Genomic DNA, 21,430 nt, shown 5'->3' with positions numbered 1-21,430 from the left:
TCTACCAGAGAGAACCATTCTGTGGTTCCAGGTGCTAAAGGAAAAGATTGGGGAATATTGAGATGATTCCACTGCACTTCAATGCATCACGTTATTTATTTTTATTTCAATATAAAATTGTATTTTTTATTTTGTTAAAAATGTTATTATATTGTATGTTCCACTGACTCTTGTTAGTCCCAAATGGCACCATATTCCCTACATAGTGCACTACTTTGGGCCTATAGGACCCTGGTCAAAAGTAGTCCACTATCTAGGGAACAGATTGCCAGTTTGGGACATTAAACTTAGTTTTTCCTTCAGGCATGTTGATAATACACACACATCCCATGGAACTAACTGCCTGCTGTGTAGAAGTTTAGAGATTCTATGACTATGTTGCCTTTTAACACTTTTGTTTTAATAAAAAAATAAATACTTCTGATGCTTTTGTATGAGTCGGGAGTGTAACTTTGTTTCAATATGGAAAAGAGTGAAGGAGGCAAGGGAGTAGGAAAGGAGACAAGAGAAGGATAAAAGGCCTCTTGACATGTATCCTTAGTGAGAGATTAGTTTATATAGGTTCTCTAGACGACAGAGAAGTCTAGTGATTAGAGCGTTAGACTTGCAACCGAATCGAATCCCTGAACCGACAAAGGTTCGTTCTGCCCCTGAACAAGGCAGTTAATCCACTGTTCCTAGGCCATCATTGAAAATAAGAATGTAATCTTAACTGATATGTCTATTTAAATAAAGGTTAAAAAATAAATGAAAGAGTAGACCTTGTTCCAGTGCAACCCAGGCAAGTCAAGAACGCTCTGTTCCCGACCCAGAGGGTGATGTTCCCTTTCAAGGCCACACTTCAGACAACTCCTTGGGTGGAGCAGCCGAGTACAACACTAGTCATAGTTAATCATACAATGACTCAGCACTTCTCATGGACACCAAACCAAACAGTACAATGACAAGTTAGCCTGAGAGCCAGTCTGTTTGACAGTGTTAAACCAACTCCTTGACAATGACAGATATGGGTTTGGCAAGACCACAAACAGATCTGGGACCAGGCTTTACAACAAGTACGACTTATTGTATTTAAATATTTAATTTTCCAAGAGCAATGTACAATTTGCAACTTATTGAAAACAGGGAAATATGCCTGGTTGTCGTACAAGAACACAAAACATTTTACTAGAAAACTCTGGAGAAAACAGAACAAACAAAAAGCAGAACTCTGCACATCTCTTTCCATACAAGACGGAATTGTTTATAATTCATTCCGGAACCGGAGTTTGGATATTCCGGAATACCCAGCTCCCTCGGGTGGAGAACAGAGGGTTTTAATGCCGACTTTGGGGGAAACAAGTTGTTTGTTCTGACGTAGGCTCACAATAAGCAAAACAGTGGTAAAACTAACTACAAATTATTAATATATATATATTTTTTAAACAACCAAAACATTTCCATTCACTCAAAAGAGAAAAAACTGCATTGTAATATTTTCTTCTGTTTTAAATTTAGCCGTAAAATGAACAAGAGGGAGAAGTTTCAAATAAATAGATACATTTTTATCAGTGCCGATTTTCAATCCTCAAGTTTTAAATCCATATAATTTAGTTTAAAAAAACAAAATAACACAAAGAACTGACATATTATATTATGAACTTCCTTTTATAAGTTAATGAATGAAAAACAAAACACTTATCAATCTAAAGTAGATGTGTAAAACCTTAAACCTGACGTAAGGCGCCTTCTTGTCTGAAAATATCCTTCTGGCTCTGTAGTCAAACTTTAAGACTGGTCCCAGATCTGTATATCTACATCCCAAATGGCACCCTATTCCCTATATAGTATACTACTTCTGACCAGAGCCCTATTCCCTATATAGTATACTACTTCTGACCAGAGCCCTATTCCCTATATAGTATACTACTTTAGACCAGAGCCCTATTCCCTATATAGTGCACTACTTTAGACCAGGGCCCATTAGGGTAGCTCAATATAAACGGGAACGGGGTGCCATTTGGGATGCCCGGTTTGTATTTTAGAGCCAAATCTTGTCCCAATAATAGTCAGAGGACTTGACTCCAACGACAAGCAGATCTGAGACCAGGAGAAACATGGCACCTTCAGTCACACAGCAGCAATACAGTAGCATGGCTATAGAGGTCTTCTCTCTCTCTGACCAGCCTATTCCCCATGTAGTGCACTACTTTTTAACTCCTTATTCCCCCCATGTAGTGCCCTACTTTTTAACACCTTACACGCCCCCATGTAGTGCCCTACTTTGACCAAAGCTCTTCTTCAGGGAATAGGGTGTCATTTGAGACACAAGCCAGAGAGAGCTGCCCTTTTAACTTTAGTTTGAATTAAACAAAATACTTCTGAAGCTTAACAAAATGTCAACAATAAACCAGAACTAGGAACTATAGTCAGGAAGACTGGAAGCTGAAGAGGGGGGGTGAGTAGGGAGAGGGGGAGTTGCAGCTGATGAAGAGGATGGGGGAAAGAGGAAGGAGACGAGGGGGCATAGTATTCATTTTGGAAGAAAGGAGGGTTGGGGGGGATCAGGGTAGCCTTGATGGCCTTAGAGAGGCGTAACGGATGGAGAGAACAAAGGAAGATAAGAAAGAACGGGGGGGGGGGTTGTCATTTGACTGATGGAGGAGGGGTAGTATCTTGGTCACTAGGACCACCAGAGGGCATGCAGAGAGGAGAGAGAGAGAGGAGGAGAGAGAGAGAGCGAGAGAGAGGAGAGAGAGAGAGAGAGAGAGAGGAGGCTTAATTTGTTGTCGTTGGTCTTCATCAGTCTTTCCGTACCCTCCTCTTCCTCACGGCCTGTTTGTGTCCGTCGCCAACGCTGTGGCCCCCCTCGTCTGCCTCCACCTTCTGCTTGGAAACGAGGGATGAAAAAGAAGGGATGAATGAAAGACAAGGTGTCCCAATGTCTACTTTCTCCTGAAGTGTGCACTTCTTCCCACAAATCTAGAAGCATTGGATTGGAGGAGGACTAGTGGGAGTTTCCACCATATTTCTCACACCAGTCATTTCAGTGAAGGGAAGTGAACAAGTGCACACTTTGGGAGGAAGGAGAGATAATTTGGGTGAAGCCAGAGTTTCAGAGGGTGAAATGTGTGACGTTTTGATCTTTCAGAAAACTAAGAGAGTACCTCAGCACTGACATTATCCGATGCTGCCTCATTGGACTTGGTCTCTTCTTCCTCCTCTCCTTCATCCTCCTCCTCCTCCTCATCGTCCTCTTCATCTTCTACGCTGTCCCCTCCAGCTGCCCCACTCTCCTCCTCCGCCTTCTCTTTCTTCTCTTCTGAAAGACAAAAGGAGAAAGAGAGGATATATTAACTAAGGAAAGGAGAAGAAAACATATGGAAGAGAGAACAAGTGAGGGGAGAGGGGGGGAGAGGGAGAGAGGAAGAGAGGGGGGAGGAAGAGAGAGGGAAAACGGGAGAGAGGGGGGGGAGAAAGAGGGAGAGCGGGAAGAGGGAGAAAGAGGGGGAGAGGGAGAGAAAGAGGGAGAGAGAGGGGGAGGGAGAGAGGAAGAGAGGGGGAGGAAGAGAGAGGGAAAGCGGGAGAGAGGGGGGGAAGAGGGAGAAAGAGGGGCGAGAGGGAAAGAGGGAGAGAGAGGGGGAGGAAGAGGGAGAGAGAGGGGGAGGAAGAGGGAGAGAGAGGGGGGAGGAAGAGGGAGAGAGAGGGGGGAGGAAGAGGCAGAGAGAGGGGAGGAATAGGCAGAGAGAGGGGAGGAGGAATAGGCAGAGAGGGGGAGGAAGAGGGAGAGAGAGAAAGAGGGAGAGAGATCTCATGTCTTCTCTCTGACCTGCAGGTTTTGGACTCTCAGTAGCTTTGGCCTTAGCTGCTTGGTCTCCCTTCTCCTCTTCTTCTTCCTCCTCCTCCTCTTCATCATCCTCTTCCTCCTCTTCTACATCGGGTTTAGGCGGGTCCACCTTCTTGTACACATAGTCATCATCTGATTTCTGTCAGAAAGAGAGTCAGAGAGAGAGAGAGAGAGTCAGACAATGAGCTGGTGGTTAGATAGATAAATACCCTCTTAACCTCTTCAACCTATGGGGGCGCTATGTCATTATTGGATAAAAAAACGTGCCCGTTTTAAGCGCAATATTTTGTCACGAAAAGATGCTCGACTATGCATATAATTGCCAGCTTTGGAAAGAAAACATTCTGACGTTTTCAAAACTGCAAAGATATTATCTGTGAGTGCCCCAGAACTGATCTTACAGGCGAAACCAAGATGAAACTTCAAACCGGAAATGAGCAGGATTTTTGACGCTCTGTTTTACTATCGTCTCCTTATAAGGCTGTGAATATGCTGTGAACGAGCTTATGCGCTCTGCCGTTCGTCCAAGATGTCTGCAGCATTGTGACGTGTTTGTAGGCATATCATTGGAAGATTGACCATAAGAGACTACATTTACCTGGTGTCCCGCCCGGTGTCCTGTGTGCGTAATCTGTAGGTCCATGCGCGTTCCATTTCTTCAGAAGAGAAAGTCAACTGCCACGAAGGATTTTATCGTCGATAGATATGTGAAAAACACCTTGAGGATTGATTCTAAACATCGATTTGCCATGTTTCTGTCGATATTATGGAGTTAATTTGGAAAAAAGTTTGCGTTTTAATGACTTAATATATATATATATTTTTTTTTTCTTACCCAAACGTGATTAACAAAACGGAGCGATTAGTCGACACAAATAATATTTTTTGTAAAAACAGAACATTTGCTATCTAACTGAGAGTCTCCTCATTGAAAACATCTGAAGTTCTTCAAAGGTAAATGATTTTATTTGAATCCTTTTCTGGTTTTTGTGAAAATGTTGCCTGCTGAAAGACAGACATAATCCTATGCTAGGCTATCAATACTGTTACACAAATGCTTGTTTAGCTATGGTTCAAAAGCTTGCGGATAGATTTACACAATCCTGGATACAGGTTTTTTTCGTAGCTAAACGTGACGCAGAAAACGGAGCGATTTGTCCTAAACAAATAATCTTTCAGGAAAAACTGAACATTTGCTATCTGAGAGTCTCCTCATTGAAAACATCCGAAGTTCTTCAAAGGTAAATGATTTTATTTGAATGCTTTTCTGGTTTTTGTGAAAATGTTGCCTGCTGAATGCTAACGCTAAATGCTACGCTAAATGCTACACTAGCTATCAATACTGTTACACAAATGCTTGTTTTGCTATGGTTGAGAAGCATATTTTGAAAATCTGAGATGACAGTGTTGTTAACCTCTTCCCTCTACTTTTTTGAACATTCTGTTAAAAATCGCGCAACATTTCAGCGCCCTGCTACTCATGCCAGGAATATAGTATATGCATTTGCTTAGTCTGTGTGGATAGAAAACACTCAGACGTTTATAAAACTGGTTAAATCACTGCTGTGGCTTTACCAGAACGGCATTTACATCGAAAAGCACAGGAAAAACTGATCACTGAAAATGGAAAAATATATCCATGCGCTACTTGAACCCATTGATAAAGGTGAACCACAATTAATTGACTGAGGTTGCAGTACCTACAGCTTCCACACGGTGTCTAGAGTCTTGTCATTTGCCTTCGAGTTTTTTCTTGGTCAAACACATGCAAGGCACCGTATTTCTTCAGGTCTAGGACCGGATATTTTGGTTGAGTTTCTAGCCGGACATTTTTCCAGACGAACAGCTAATGATTTTTACATCGCCTCCTGATGAATTTTATCGCTTATTAACGTTTACTAATACCTAAAGTTGCATTACAAAAGTATTTCGAAGTGTTTTGTGAAAGTTTATCGTCGACTTTTTGAATTTAAAAAAATGACGTTACGTTTTGAAACGATGTTTTTTTCGTTTATCACACAGTCTACATATAACGATATCTAGGCTTTATATGGACCGATTTAATCGAAATAAAGACCCAATAGTGTTTATGGGACATCTAGGAGTGCCAACAAAGAAGATGGTGAAAGGTAATGAATGTTTTCTATTTTATTGTGCGGTTTGTGTAACGCCGAAATGCTAATTATTTTGTTTACGTCCCCTGCGGGTCTTTTGTGTTGTAGTGTATTGTTTCATGCTATCAGATAAATTAGCTTCTCATGCTTTCGCCGAAAGGCATTTTAAAAATCTGACTTGTTGCCTGGATTCACAACGAGTGTAGCTTTAATTCGATACCCTGCATGTGTATTTTAATGAACGTTTGAGTTTTAACTAATACTATTAGCATTTAGCGTAGTGCATTTGCATTTCCAGAGCTCTAGTTGGGACGCAAGCGTCCCGAGTAGAGGGAAGAGGTTTTAACAAAAGGCTAAGCTTGAGAGCAAATAGATTAATTTCATTTCATTTGCGATTTTCATGAATAGTTAACGTTGCGTTATGGTAATGAGCTTGAGGCTGTAGTTACGATACCGGATCCGGGATGGCTCGACGCAAGAAGTTAAGTACAAAGTGGAGGACAGAAGAGCCTCTTAAAGAAGAAGTTACAGGTCTGTGAGAGCCAGAAATCTTGCCTGTTTGTAGGTGACCAAATACTTATTTTCCACCATAATTTGCAAATAAATTCATAAAAAATCCTACAATGTGATTTTCTGGATTTATTTTTCTAATTTTGTCTGTCATAGTTGAAGTGTACCGATGATGAAAATTACAGGCCTCTCTCATAATTTTTAAGTGGGAGAACTTACACAATTGGTGGCTGACTAAATACTTTTTTGCCCCACTGTAGGAGTGTTGTTTGGCTGTATAGTGAAAATGACAACAAGATGAATTGAATATGAAACAGGCAAGAGCAGGAAACACCAGTTTGTGTGAGTAACAAGTCCGTAGTGTTGGTGTGTTACCTTGGGCCAGCAGAATAACACAGTCAGTCCTATGGGCAGACCAACAGTCAGTATGTAGACCACCCAGAGCCACGGTCTCTCCTCTGCTGCCATGGTCAACTGGGAAAACACACCCGGCTGGGGAGGGGGGGGATAATAAGCAAATATAACTGTGTGTTTATGTGAATGAACATTCAGTGAGGAAATATATAAAAAGTGTATGTCTGTGTTCTGCATGTTTGTAAACACAGAAAAACAAGTAACGTCCTCTCACTGTCAACTGTGTTTACTTTCAGCCCTCACCCTCCTATCCAACAGGTCCCAGACATGCCCTAGCCCTCACCCTCCTATCCAACAGGTCCCATACGTGCCCTAGCCCTCACCCTCCTATCCAACAGGTCCCATACGTGCCCTAGCCCTCACCCTCCTATCCAACAGTTCCCAGACGTGCCCTAGCCCTCACCCTCCGATCCAACAGTTCCCAGACGGGCCCTAGCCCTCACCCTCCTATCCAACAGGTTCCAGACGTAATCAATGGGACTGAGATCCGGGCTCTTCGCTGGTCCATGACAGAACACTGATATTCCTGTCTTGCTGGAAATCACGCACAGAACGAGCAGTATGGCTGGTGGCATTGTCATGTTGGAGGGTTATGTCAAGATGAGCCTGCAGGAAGGGTACCACATGAGGGAGGAGGATGTCTTCCCTGTAACGCACAGCGTTGAGACTGGCTGCAATGACAACAAGCTCAGCCCGATGATGCTGTGACACACCGCCCCAGACCATGACGGACCCTCCACCTCCAAATCGATCCCCTCCAGAGTACAGGCCTCTGTGTAAACGCTCATTCCTTCCTCACCTCTAGTGAGACAAAACCGCGACTCATCGGTGAAGAGCACTTTTGCCAGTCCTGTCTGGTCCAGCGACGGTGGGTTTGTGCCCATAGGTAACGTTGTTGCCAGTGATGTCTGGTGAGGACCTGCATTACAACAGGCCTACAAGCCCTCAGTCCAGCCTCTCTCAGCCTATTGCGGACAGTCTGAGAACTGATGGAGGGATTGTGTATTCCTGGTGTAACTCTGGTAGTTGTTGTTGCCATCCTGTACCTGTCCTGTAGGTGTGATGTTTGGATGTACCGACCCTGTGCAGATGTTGTTACACGTGGTCTGCCACTGCGAGGATCATCAACGGTCCATCCTGTCTCCCTGTAGCGCTGTCTTAGGCATCTCACAGTACGGACATTGCAATTTATTTCCCTAGCCACATCTGCAGTCCTCATGCCTCCTTGCAGCATGCCTAAGGCACGTTCAGGAAGATGAGCAGGGACCCTGGGCATCTTTCTTTTGGTGTTTTTCAGCGTCAGTAGAAAGGCCTCTTTAGTGTCCTAAGTTTTCATAACAGTGACCTTAATTGCCTACCGTCTGTAAGCTGTTAGTGTCTTAACGACCATTACACAGGTGCATGTTCATTAATTGTTTATGGTTCACTGAACAAGCATGAAAAACAGTGTTAAACCCTTTACAATGAAGATCTGTGGAGTTATTTGGATTTTTACAAATGATCTTTGAAAGACAGGGTCCTGAAAAAGGGACATTTCTTTTTTTCCCGAGTCTATCTACGTGTGTGTGTGTAGGGTGTGTGTGTCAGTGTGTGTGTACCTCTTTGGCACTAGCCAGTAGTTTCTTAAGTACCCAGCTGTCTTCAGCCCAGCGATCAGCCAACTTTTTATACAACATGTGTTTGCATGTGTTATATATATATATATATCCATCTGTGTGTGTATGTATAAATGTACGCTGAGTGTGTGTGTGTGTGTCATACACACCTCGTTGGCACTAGCCACCAGTTTCTTGAGTCCCCAGCTGTCTCCAGCCCAGCGATCGGCCACCTCTTTATATGAAGTGATGATGAAGTTGTCGAAGTAGATCTCGGAGGTCATGGACCAGAGCTCCAGCCCCACGGCTCTGAACGACGTCATCTGGAACGGAGCCAGGTCCTCGAAGTAGTCCGGGTTCTGGATCTTACGCGGGTTCCACACACCCTGGGAGGGGAGAGGTCACATGTTACAGGACAAGAGACGCTTTTGTGTCCCCACACCCTGGGAGAGGAGAGGCTCCATACACCCTGGGAGAGGAGAGGGGTTCCACACACCCTGGGAGGGGAGAGGTCACATGTTACAGGACAAGACATGCTTTAGTGTCCCCACACCCTGGGAGAGGAGAGGGGAGGGGCTCCACACACCCTGGGAGAGGAGAGGGGAGGGGCTCCACACACCCTGGGAGGGGAGAGGTCACATGTTACAGGACAAGACATGCTTTAGTGTCCCCACACCCTGGGAGAGGAGAGGGGAGGGGAGGGGCTCCACACACCCTCGGAGAGGGGCTCCACACACCCTGGGAGAGGAGAGGGGAGGGGCTCCACACACCCTGGGAGGGGAGAGGTCAAATGTTACAGGACAAGAGACGCTTTAGTGTCCCCACACCCTGGGAGAGGAGAGGGGAGGGGCTCCACACACCCTGGGAGGGGAGAGGTCACATGTTACAGGACAAGAGACGCTTTAGTGTCCCCACACCCTGGGAGAGGAGAGGGGAGGGGCTCCACACACCCTGGGAGAGGAGAGGGGAGGGGCTCCACACACCCTGGGAGGGGAGAGGGGAGGGGCTCCACACACCCTGGGAGGGGAGAGGGGCTTCAGACTGGATAACAGGATATGAAAGGGACAAGTCACTCAGTAGCGATGGACTCAGAGTGGTATTCTGACCTGAGGTCTGTACATGCAGATTGTCATGTACATTTGGGTGAAGCTCTGAACATCAGCCTTACAGACCGACAACAAGACAGGGATCTCAGCCTTACAGACCGACAATAAGACAGGGATCTCAGCCTTACAGACCGACAACAAGACAGGGATCTCAGCCTTATAGACTGACAATAAGACAGGAATCTCAGCCTTATAGACTGACAACAAGACAGGGATCTCAGCCTTATAGACCGACAATAAGACAGGGATCTCAGCCTTATAGACTGACAATAAGACAGGGATCTCAGCCTTATAGACCGACAATAAGACAGGGATCTCAGCCTTATAGACTGACAATAAGACAGGAATCTCAGCCTTATAGACTGACAATAAGACAGGAATCTCAGCCTTATAGACTGACAATAAGACAGGGATCTCAGCCTTATAGACCGACAACAAGACAGGGATCTCAGCCTTATAGACCGACAACAAGACAGGGATCTCAGCCTTATAGACTGACAATAAGACAGGGATCTCAGCCTTACAGACTGACAATAAGACAGGGATCTCAGCCTTATAGACTGACAATAAGACAGGGATCTCAGCCTTATAGACTGACAATAAGACAGGGATCTCAGCCTTATAGACCGACAATAAGACAGGGATCTCAGCCTTATAGACTGACAATAAGACAGGGATCTCAGCCTTATAGACTGACAACAAGACAGGGATCTCAGCCTTACAGACCGACAACAAGACAGGGATCTCAGCCTTATAGACCGACAATAAGACAGGGATCTCAGCCTTATAGACTGACAATAAGACAGGGATCTCAGCCTTATAGACTGACAATAAGACAGGGATCTCAGCCTTATAGACTGACAATAAGACAGGGATCTCAGCCTTACAGACTGACAATAAGACAGGGATCTCAGCCTTACAGACTGACAATAAGACAGGGATCTCAGCCTTATAGACTGACAATAACCTAATGAAAACAGTGCCTTCAGGAAGGGATTATGTTACCTGGTAGTGGGGGTTGTCCACCAGAGGAGCCTTCCACTTGCCCTTGTACTGAGGGTTGTTGATGGTAGGGGGTTTCCACTGCCCACATCCAGGGGCTGTCTCACACACTGGGTTAGGAACCTGAGGGGCCTCCCACTCTCCATCCATCTCTTCATCCCTACAGAGAGATAAAGGAGAGAGAGATAAAAGAGAGAGACAGAGAGATGAGAGATGGTGAGAGATAGAGAGAGAGACAGAGAGATGGTGAGAGGAGAGATAAAGGAGAGAGAGAGATGGTGATTGTAGATAAAGGAGCGAGAGAGAGATAGAGATAAAGGAGAGAGAGATGGATGTAAAGAAATGAGAGAAAGACAGAAAAAGAGGAGTTGCTCAACACATCTTTCTTCCCAAAACAAGCGTTTTTATTGATGTGTGTGTTCAGGGTGTTTACCAGTCGTCTGGTTTCTCGGCGGCAGGGTCGGCTACAAACTCCGGCTCGTCGTCCAGCCATCCCTCTGGCTTCACAGCATCAGGGTCCTGGATCGTAGCCGGAGCCTCCTCATCCCTGGAACACAAGATGCCAAATGGTTTGGCATTAAAAACCAGGCACGTTGCTCAACATTACCCCTAGAGGCACAATATGTAGAAATCACAAACACCATCACATGGCTGCAAATAATAGTTTCACAATAGTTTTGCATCATTTTCAGTTTGTGACAAAACAAAGGTAGAGAATCATTGTACCATCTAAACCTCTGTGACAGCTGGTGGACAAAAAAATAAAACGTTTTTAAAAATCAACTTAAGGGCAGGAAGCATAGAAACGGCACATATAGAACATATCTACCCCTCATCAGACTTGCTTCCAATGATAGATATACACTCAGTGGACAGTTTATTCGGTACACCCATCTAATACTGGGTCGGGACCCCCTTTGCCTCCAGAACAGACTGAATTCTTTGGGGCGTTGAAACCATTGCTCAATTGTTATCAGGGGGACCGAACATGTGCCAGGAAAACATTCCCCACACCACGTGACTCATTGTCTTGAATGGGGTGGTGTACCTAATAAACTGACCACGGAGTGTAAACTCACATTTCTATGTGAATTTGGTCAGGTGGCCTACAAAGCTATATGATACAGCTTTAATAGATGCGTTATATCTACAGTCCTTAAAGAAGTTACGTTTTAGAATACAAATCCTTCAGAACTAGACGCTCTTCCTCAGTCACGCTCTTCCTCAGTCACGCTCTTCCTCAGTCACGCTCTTCCTCAGTCACGCTCTACCTCAGTCACGCTCTACCTCAGTCACGCTCTACCTCAGTCACGCTCTACCTCAGTCACGCTCTACCTCAGTCACGCTCTACCTCAGTCACGCTCTACCTCAGTCACGCTCTACCTCAGTCACGCTCTACCTCAGTCACGCTCTACCTCAGTCACGCTCTACCTCAGTCACGCTCTACCTCAGTCACGCTCTACCTCAGTCACGCTCTACCTCAGTCACGCTCTACCTCAGTCACGCTCTACCTCAGTCACGCTCTACCTCAGTCACGCTCTACCTCAGTCACGCTCTACCTCAGTCACGCTCTACCTCAGTCATGCTCTACCTCAGTCATGCTCTACCTCAGTCATGCTCTACCTCAGTCATGCTCTACCTCAGTCATGCTCTACCTCAGTCATGCTCTACCTCAGTCATGCCTGCCAACACCTGATTTTCTTTTAGTCACAACTCCCCCCAAAAAAGAATTCACAAAAAGTGTTGTTGAAGTTGAACCCACCAGTTGTCAGGTTTGACAGCCTCTGGGTCTGGTATCTTGGCCCTCTCGTCCCAGTCTTCAGGTTTAGAGTCAGTGGGATCGTCTATCTCCTTGGTGGGGTTAACAGGAGGAACCACATCATGAAGCAGAGAGCCACGACTGACACTGCTCTGGTCTACCAGGATCTCATAGCTGTTGTCTGGGTTCAGGACTTGATGGGGGAGAGAGGAGGGAGGGGAGAGAGGAGGAAGGGGAGAGAGGGAGGGGGAGAGAGGGAGGGGGGAGAGAGGGTGGGGGAGAGAGAGGAGGAAGGGGAGAGAGGAGGAAGGGGAGAGAGGGAGGGGGAGAGGGGGAGGAGGGAGGGAGGGAGAGAGGGTGGGGGGGGGGGAGAAGGGAGGGGGAGAGGGGGAGGAGGGAGGGAGGGAGAGAGGGTGGGGGGAGAGAGAGGAGGAGGGGGAGTAACAGACAGTTACATGAGTTCGGAAAAGAGAGTAACTTGTCCTGGACACACACATCGTCTCTTATCTCAATGTGTCTGTTACAAATTCCCTTCCGGTCAGTGTCATCAGCACAACCCTGAGGTCCATCCCCCCATCGGAGCCTGAGGTCCATCCCCCCATCGGAGCCTGAGGTCCTTCCCCATCCCCCCCACGTCTCCATCAGGTAGTAATATCTGTCTCTACAATACTGTCAGTCTCCATCAGGTAGTAACATCTGTCTCTACAATACTGTCAGTCTCCATCAGGTAGTAACATCTGTCTCTACAATACTGTCAGTCTCCATCAGGTAGTAACATCTGTCTCTACAATACTGTCAGTAACATCTGTCTCTACAATACTGTCAGTCTCCATCAGGTAGTAACATCTGTCTCTACAATACTGTCAGTCTCCATCAGGTAGTAACATCTGTCTCTACAATACTGTCAGTCTCCATCAGGTAGTAACATCTGTCTCTCTGTCAGTCTCCATCAATATCTGTCTCTACAAGTCTACAATACTGTCTCCATCAGGTAGTAACATCTGTAACATCTGTCAGTCTCCATCAGGTAGTAACATCTGTCTCTACAATACTGTCAGTCTCCATCAGGTAGTAACATCTGTCTCTACAACTGTCAGTCTCCATCAGGTAGTAACATCTGTCTCTACAATACTGTCAGTCTCCATCAGGTAGTAACATCTGTCTCTACAATACTGTCAGTCTCCATCAGGTAGTAACATACTGTCAGTCTCCATCAGGTAGTAACATCTGTCTCTACAATACTGTCAGTCTCCATCAGGTAGTAACATCTGTCTCTACAATACTGTCAGTCTCCATCAGGTAGTAACATCTGTCTCTACAATACTGTCAGTCTCCATCAGGTAGTAACATCTGTCTCTACAATACTGTCAGTCTCCATCAGGTAGTAACATCTGTCTCTACAATACTGTCAGTCTCCATCAGGTAGTAACATCTGTCTCTACAATCTGTCAGTCTCCATCAGGTAACATCTGTCTCTACAATACTGTCAGTCTCCATCAGGTAGTAACATCTGTCTCTACAATACTGTCAGTCTCCATCAGGTAGTAACATCTGTCTCTACAATACTGTCAGTCTCCATCAGGTAGTAACATCTGTCTCTACAATACTGTCAGTCTCCATCAGGTAGTAACATCTGTCTCTACATACTGTCAGTCTCCATCAGTAGTAACATCTGTCTCTACAATACTGTCAGTAACATCAGGTAGTAACATCTGTCTCTACAATACTGTCAGTCTCCATCAGGTAGTAACATCTGTCTCTACAATACTGTCAGTCTCCATCAGGTAGTAACATCTGTCTCTACACTGTCAGTCTCCATCAGGTAGTAACATCTGTCTCTACAATACTGTCAGTCTCCATCAGGTAGTAACATCTGTCTCTACAATACTGTCAGTCTCCATCAGGTAGTAACATCTGTCTCTACAATACTGTCAGTCTCCATCAGGTAGTAACATCTGTCTCTACAATACTGTCAGTCTCCATCAGGTAGTAACATCTGTCTCTACAATACTGTCAGTCTCCATCAGGTAGTAACATCTGTCTCTACAATACTGTCAGTCTCCATCAGGTAGTAACATTTCTGTCTCTACAATACTGTCAGTCTCCATTAGGTAGTAACATCTGTCTCTACAATACTGTCAGTCTCCATTAGGTAGTAACATCTGTCTCTACAATACTGTCAGTCTCCATCAGGTAGTAACATCTGTCTCTACAATACTGTCAGTCTAACTCAGGTAGTAACATCTGTCTCTACAATACTGTCAGTCTCCATCAGGTAGTAACATCTGTCTCTACAATACTGTCAGTCTCCATCAGGTAGTAACATCTGTCTCTACAATACTGTCAGTCTAACTCAGGTAGTAACATCTGTCTCTACAATACTGTCAGTCTCCATCAGGTAGTAACATTTCTGTCTCTACAATACTGTCAGTCTCCATCAGGTAGTAACATCTGTCTCTACAATACTGTCAGTCTCCATCAGGTAGTAACATCTGTCTCTACAATACTGTCAGTCTCCATCAGGTAGTAACATCTGTCTCTACAATACTGTCAGTCTCCATCAGGTAGTAACATCTGTCTCTACAATACTGTCAGTCTCCATCAGGTAGTAACATCTGTCTCTACAATACTGCCAGTCTCCATCAGGTAGTAACATCTGTCTCTACAATACTGTCAGTCTCCATCAGGTAGTAACATCTGTCTCTACAATACTGTCAGTCTCCATCAGGTAGTAACATCTCTGTCTCTACAATACTGTCAGTCTCCATCAGGAAGTAACATCTGTCTCTACAATACTGTCAGTCTCCATCAGGTAGTAACATCTGTCTCTACAATACTGTCAGTCTCCATCAGGTAGTAACATCTGTCTCTACAATACTGTCAGTCTCCATCAGGTAGTAACATCTGTCTCTACAATACTGTCAGTCTCCATCAGGTAGTAACATCTGTCTCTACAATACTGCCAGTCTCCATCAGGTAGTAACATCTGTCTCTACAATACTGTCAGTCTCCATCAGGTAGTAACATCTGTCTCTACAATACTGTCAGTAACATCTCTGTCTTTACAATACTGTCAGTCTCCATCAGGTAGTAACATCTCTGTCTCTACAATACTGTCAGTCTCCATCAGGTAGTAATAACTGTCTCTACAATACTGTCAGTCTCCATCAGGTAGTAACATCTGTCTCTACAATACTGTCAGTCTCCATCAGGTAGTAACATCTCTGTCTCTACAATACTGTCAGTCTCCATCAGGTAGTAACATCTGTCTCTACAATACTGTCAGTCTCCATCAGGTAGTAACATCTGTCTCTACAATACTGTCAGTCTCCATCAGGTAGTAACATCTGTCTATACAATACTGTCAGTCTCCATCAGGTAGTAACATCTGTCTCTACAATACTGTCAGTCTCCATCAGGTAGTAACATCTGTCTCTACAATAACATCTGTCAGTCTCCATCAGGTAGTAACATCTGTCTATACAATACTGTCAGTCTCCATCAGGTAGTAACATCTGTCTCTACAATACTGTCAGTCTCCATCAGGTAGTAACATCTGTCTCTACAATACAGTCAGTAACATCTCTGTCTCTACAATACTGTCAGTCTCCATCAGGTAGTAACATCTGTCTCTACAATACAGTCAGTAACATCTCTGTCTCTACAATACTGTCAGTCTCCATCAGGTAGTAACATCTGTCTCTACAATACTGTCAGTAACATCTCTGTCTCTACAATACTGTCAGTCTCCATCAGGTAGTAACATCTGTCTCTACAATACTGTCAGTCTCCATCAGGTAGTAACATCTGTCTCTACAATACTGTCAGTCTCCATCAGGTAGTAACATCTGTCTCTACAATACTGTCAGTCTCCATCAGGTAGTAACATCTGTCTCTACAATACTGTCAGTCTCCATCAGGTAGTAATAACTGTCTCTACAATACTGCCAGGACACCGCCCTTAGCCGTGGTATATTGGCCATATACCACACACCCCTGAGGTGCCTTATTGCTATTATAAACTGGTTACCAACGTAATTTGAGCAGTACAAATAAAATGTTTTGTCATACCCGTTGTATACGGTCTGATATACCACGGCTGTCAGCCAATCAGCATTCAGGGCTCCAACCACCCAGTTTGTAATGTATCCAGTCCCCAGCCATGTATTTCTGCTCTGTGACTTGGTGTATGTACTCATTACCTCTGTTTCTGTCCCTTACAGAGCCACCACCATCCCCATGTTCATCTCCAGTGTGTATCAATTAAAATGTCTGTGTGTGTCAACTGTTGGGGTGCAGGGTTCCCCTCTAACCGGGGGCGGAGTCAGTGGGTCACAAACCAGTAAACACGTAGAGCGGGGTTGCTCACTATCACGGTCTTTCCACGATTCCTCTCCCCCCCCCCCCCCCCTCTCTCTCCCCTCCACCCACCGCCTCCTCTCCTGCCCACCCCCTCTCCTGCCCACCCCCCCTCTCTCTCCCTTACCCCCCCATCTCCCCCCCCACCCCCTCCTCTCTCTCCCTTACCCCCTCCTCTCTCCCTTACCCCCCCATCTCCCCCCCACCCCCTCCTCTTCTCTCCCCTACCCCTCCACCCCCTCCTCTCTCTCCCCCACCTCCCCCCCTACCCCCTCATCCTACCCAGTGTGTAGAGATGAGTCTTCTTGTCGGTGTAGAACTTCTTCAGGTCGACGTCGGGCCTCTTGGCGTGTTTCTCCTCCAGGTCGTTGTTCAGAGGGCTCCTGTGGCGGAAGATGAAGTGCAGCTTGTAGTCCTCTCCACACTTATCAGGCCCAAACATGATGCTGTAGGAGGTACGGTCATTAAACTGATCCTAGAACAGCACAACAGTAAGGTACATGGTTACACACTTATCAGGCCCAAACATGATGCTGTAGGAGGTACGGTCATTAAACTGATCCTAGAACAGCACAACAGTAAGGTACAGGGTTACACACTTATCAGGCCCAAACATGATGCTGTAGGACTTTTCGGTCATTAAACTGATCCTAGAACAGCACAACAGTAAGGTACAGGGTTTACAGTATAAATAGAGAGTTAACTTTAGAAGTGGGAGCCAGGTCAAAGGTCAAGTATATATAGTAACAACACCAACAGATCTGGGACTAACCAACAACATAGATCAGATTATAGTAGACAACACCAACAGATCTGTGACTAGACTAACCAACAACATAGATCAGATTATAGTAACAACACCAACAGATCTGTGATCTGGGACTAGACTAACCAACAACATAGATCAGATTATAGTAACAACACCAACAGATCTGTGACTAGACTAACCAACAACATAGATCAGATTATAGTAACAACACCAACAGATCTGTGATCTGGGACTAGACTAACCAACAACATAGATCAGATTATAGTAACAACACCAACAGATCTGTGATCTGGGACTAGACTAACCAACAACATAGATCAGATTATAGTAACAACACCAACGTACCAGATCCAGGCCATCTTCGTCCGACAGCAGTTTGATGTAGGCTCCACCACAGTCAATACCATCCTGGAAGTTCACCTCATACCTAAGATAAACGCACACAGGTTTCTCTCTAAACGTTCAGCAGTTAATATAAATGAGCTTCAAGTCAAAAGGCTCATTTTGAAAAGGCACTTTTTATAATACATACACAAAAAAAAGGGTAAGTCAAAGGTGAGAGGTTAAAGGTCAAACTCACTGTACGACCAGGGCATCGTCCCGGAAGAGGAAGGGTCTGTCCAACAGGGAGGCGATGGCGTGATGTTTGGCCCGGGACTTCAGAACCAGACCCATGTCTCCTGGTACTTTATTCTCCTTCAGCTGCTCCACAGACCACTTACCTGGAGAGGAGAGAGGGGCCAGGAGAGGGGTCAGGAGAGGAGAGAGGGGTCAGGAGAGGAGAGAGGGGTCAGGAGAGGGAGAGAGGGGTCAGGAGAGGAGAGAGGGGTCAGGGAGGGGTCAGGAGAGGAGAGAGGGGTCAGGAGAGGAGAGAGGGGTCAGGAGGGGAGAGAGGGGTCAGGAGAGGAGAGAGGGGTCAGGAGGGGAGAGAGGGGTCAAATTGTAGAAGAAACGGGGTCGTCTCTCACTGACACACTGGCAAAAAGACACGTGTGAGGGCCCATACAAGTGGAGAGTGTAGAGTGGGGGCAAAAACTGTCTGGCTCTTCCCATCATAGAGAAGGGTCCGCTGGTGAACTCAAACTGACACAACGACTAGATTCCAGTTTAACAACGTTAACTAAACTGTATTTCCACAATACATGTGTGCCATTGCACTCGGGTCCATCAACAGAGAGACTACTGCCCAGCAGTACTAATAACAGAGTGACAGCGCCGTAATAACAGAGATACAGGGATACGTGACCTTAACAGTGGTGGTTGAAGAAACAGGGTCGTCTCTCACTGACACACTGGCAAAAAGTGTCCATAAAACACACACAAGTGGAGAGTGTAGAGGGGGGGGGGCAAGAATGGTCTGTTTCTCACCATCATATTTAGCAATTTCATCGTCTGCGTCTTCCTTCATCGTCTTTGACACCTGCCACCTGTCCAGTGAGCCGTCATCAAAGGTCTCTGAGAAGTACACTTCTCCGATGGGAACAGGAGTCTTGTAGGTCACCTGTGTGTTTCAGCCAATGGGGCGGAGGGATTACTTTGTGTGTGAAATGGAACACAAACTGAGGGATATATAATGTAGGGCTCCAGATTCTTCACCCTTTTTCCAGAAGTGTACACTTGCACACTACCCGTCATGGATTTAAATAAGATGTCTGGGGGGATTTTCCATCATCATTATAAAACCCAGAACCGTGGAGAATCGGGACTCGGCCTAGTACACATTTACTGACATGATTTCCTGAAGGCCCCGGCTAAAATTGGGGTTATGACAGTGAGGTTGTAGTTAGGTTTTAGCTAGCTAAGGGAACACAAAAAGAATAGGCAAATTATGAGAGTTTCAAACTCAAAACGGTAGAGAGACACTTGGAGGGCGTAAAGAAAACACACCAGGCATCCAAAATGGCACCCTATTTCCAAGAGACGGCACGGCACGACTTCTGACCAGGCCCCACACACGTGGGACACTACATAGGGAGAAGGGTGCCATCTCAAATGTCCCCACCTAGTTCATCCTACTTCCTATTGGGTGACGTTTGACCCTTTACTGACCTGGAAGGAGACGTTGGCATCGGTTCCCTTCTCCTCTTCCGCCTCCCCTTCCATCTCCGCCTCTCCCTCCATCTCTGCTGAGTCTTCCCTATCTTCTACCATGTCTTCCACCATAGCTTCCTCCATTTCATCCTCCATCTCCAGGTCCAGGTCACCCTGAGCTTCAGCCTGGGACTCAGAGAGAGCCAGGAGGGAGAGGAGCAGCACACACGTCCAGCCCCACCACAGCTTCATCTGGAGAGAGACGTGGAGATGGACAGTAGGGGGAAGGGAGGAGAGTGGGAAAGGGAATAAAGAGGGTGGGAGAGGTGAGGGGTTGGGAAGGACAATGTGAGAGGAGGGGGGAATGGAGTGGGTGGGGGGGGGTTGAGAGAGGGAGTGACGTGACAGTGGGGATGGGGAGCGTGTGAAGTAAGGGTGGAAATGGAGGATTTGAGGAAGAGGGACCAAGAGAGAGAGAAAAGCAAAGAAAGAGGTCAGGAATAAGGTTAATACACTTCTGATTTCAAAAGCATTTTTCCAGAAACTATCTTTCCATCTACAAATATTTTCTAAAAACAAATTAAGGTTTTGTCACTGTACTACAATTTGGCAGTATGCAAGGAAATGGATGGTTTTCACCAGAGAAAGATTATACATGGCTCTGCTTTTTACAATGAAAATATATTTCTGAATTTAAAAAAAACAGACACCCTAAATCAGGTTTCAAAGATGACTCATGAATCCATGCAAAAATGGTTTTCTGCATTTCAATGACTTGCAAAATATTCACTCGTCATCGACCAGGCCACTTTTCAGTATATACCTCGACAAGCATTTCATCATCTTGAATCAATACGATTGCCAGCTACAATTGAGTAAATGTTGAATATGGCTTGATACAGTATTTTAGAAATAAATGTCCCTCGGGGTTGGAGTAAACATAACGATTGACGGAGCGTCTGGGGGAGGTGGATGTGGGTCGCCAACAAAAGCAAGGAGCCACTGTCCCTCAGGCCAAACTACAGTTCCCTAGGGGATGCCCATATGCCCCGAGAGAGAGCAACACAATTAACCTACAGCTGCCGACCAGAAGTGTCCACAAAACTCCACAGAGCCAGGATTGTTAGCAAGGACTACTGTAGCTACTACTACTTCTAGAACAATCTGTCAGGCTACGCGCATTATCAAGACATCACATCAGCAAGCTATCTTTCATCATATTTCTATCACGTCTTTTTTTTATAGGAAGCAAGTTATTTCAGATATATTTAAGTTATGTGGAATGTCGGCAATTTTGGCATTAGCTAACGTTACTGCACAAGCAAAGCTAAATAACGAACTAGGTAACGTCAGTTAACCAACGTTTTTCGCGACAGTTCACCGGACGTCCCTCGTTATCAACCCCGGTCCGTGTGAGGCGCGAATTAGCGGGCTAGCAGAGCGTTAACAATAGCTAGCTATGTGGTTACTAAATGCAGCGACATTGCAGACATATTCATAAAGCCTAACGTGTCAAATGTAAACATATTCACATTTTGAGAAAACGTGCCTGTCTGAGAAAAATGCACTACGTTAGAAAGCTAAGTTTAGCCAGCTAATGGCTATGCTAAACTAACAAAATGTTGTGTTGCAGTTGTCAGGGAAGAATGAATGAGTGTAGCTAACTAGATACATATTAAGCAAACAAACCTTGTGCAGTTGGGGGAGAAAAAAAAAGATTCCAAGTTGTGTGATGTTTTCTACGCCAATATCCTCAAACAACTTTATTTTCACTGCGTTCGACCCAGTTGGAGTAAAACCGCGGGTACCGAGGCCTGGAGGAGCGGGATGGACGGATCACCGTGGAGACCCTCGAACGGCGATGACGGGAAGAGACTTCTGCTCACTGCGCATGCCTGAACCAGACAACCAGAGAACGCCATTGGGGTGCCCATTTCAAAATAAA

At 45.5% G+C, this 21,430-nt stretch overlaps 1 protein-coding gene across 4 annotated transcripts; it reads right to left on the bottom strand.

Annotated features, from left to right (window-relative positions):
* Positions 1 to 1,062: 1,062 nt before the first annotated feature.
* clgn (calmegin) lies at positions 1,063 to 21,369 on the bottom strand. Of its 4 annotated transcripts, XR_010459636.1 has the most exons (15): positions 21,175 to 21,369; positions 19,504 to 19,737; positions 18,823 to 18,955; positions 18,035 to 18,176; positions 17,800 to 17,881; positions 16,968 to 17,160; positions 12,330 to 12,519; positions 11,001 to 11,114; positions 10,571 to 10,727; positions 8,630 to 8,845; positions 6,826 to 6,942; positions 3,809 to 3,965; positions 3,147 to 3,301; positions 2,236 to 2,868; positions 1,063 to 2,199 (listed from the first exon to the last, which is right to left on the bottom strand). XR_010459636.1 is itself a non-coding variant. In XM_065003541.1 (14 exons), exons 2-14 carry the CDS (start codon positions 19,735 to 19,737, stop codon positions 2,782 to 2,784), a joined length of 1,977 nt encoding a protein of 658 aa, XP_064859613.1. In that variant the 5' UTR covers positions 21,175 to 21,369; the 3' UTR covers positions 1,063 to 2,781. The 4 variants fall into 4 exon arrangements, 3 of the variants coding, with proteins under 3 accessions (XP_064859613.1, XP_064859614.1, XP_064859615.1); XM_065003541.1 differs by having other exon boundaries at positions 1,063 to 2,868; XM_065003542.1 differs by having other exon boundaries at positions 1,063 to 2,865.
* Positions 21,370 to 21,430: the final 61 nt, after the last annotated feature.

Source organism: Oncorhynchus nerka, linkage group LG18 (assembly GCF_034236695.1).
Source record: "Oncorhynchus nerka isolate Pitt River linkage group LG18, Oner_Uvic_2.0, whole genome shotgun sequence".
Lineage (NCBI taxonomy): Eukaryota > Metazoa > Chordata > Actinopteri > Salmoniformes > Salmonidae > Oncorhynchus > Oncorhynchus nerka.
This window is presented reverse-complemented; position numbering and strand designations above follow the sequence as displayed.

Coding starts and splice junctions, on each gene's coding strand:
- clgn (XM_065003541.1), bottom strand. CDS start 19,737: ATGAAGCTGTGGTGGGGCTGGACGTGTGTGCTGCTCCTCTCCCTCCTG. Junction 17,161..17,799: donor ACGAAGATGGCCTGGATCTG/GTACGTTGGTGT, acceptor GTGCTGTTCTAG/GATCAGTTTAATGACCGTAC. Junction 3,302..3,808: donor TGAGAGTCCAAAACCTGCAG/GTCAGAGAGAAG, acceptor TTTGTCTTTCAG/AAGAGAAGAAAGAGAAGGCG.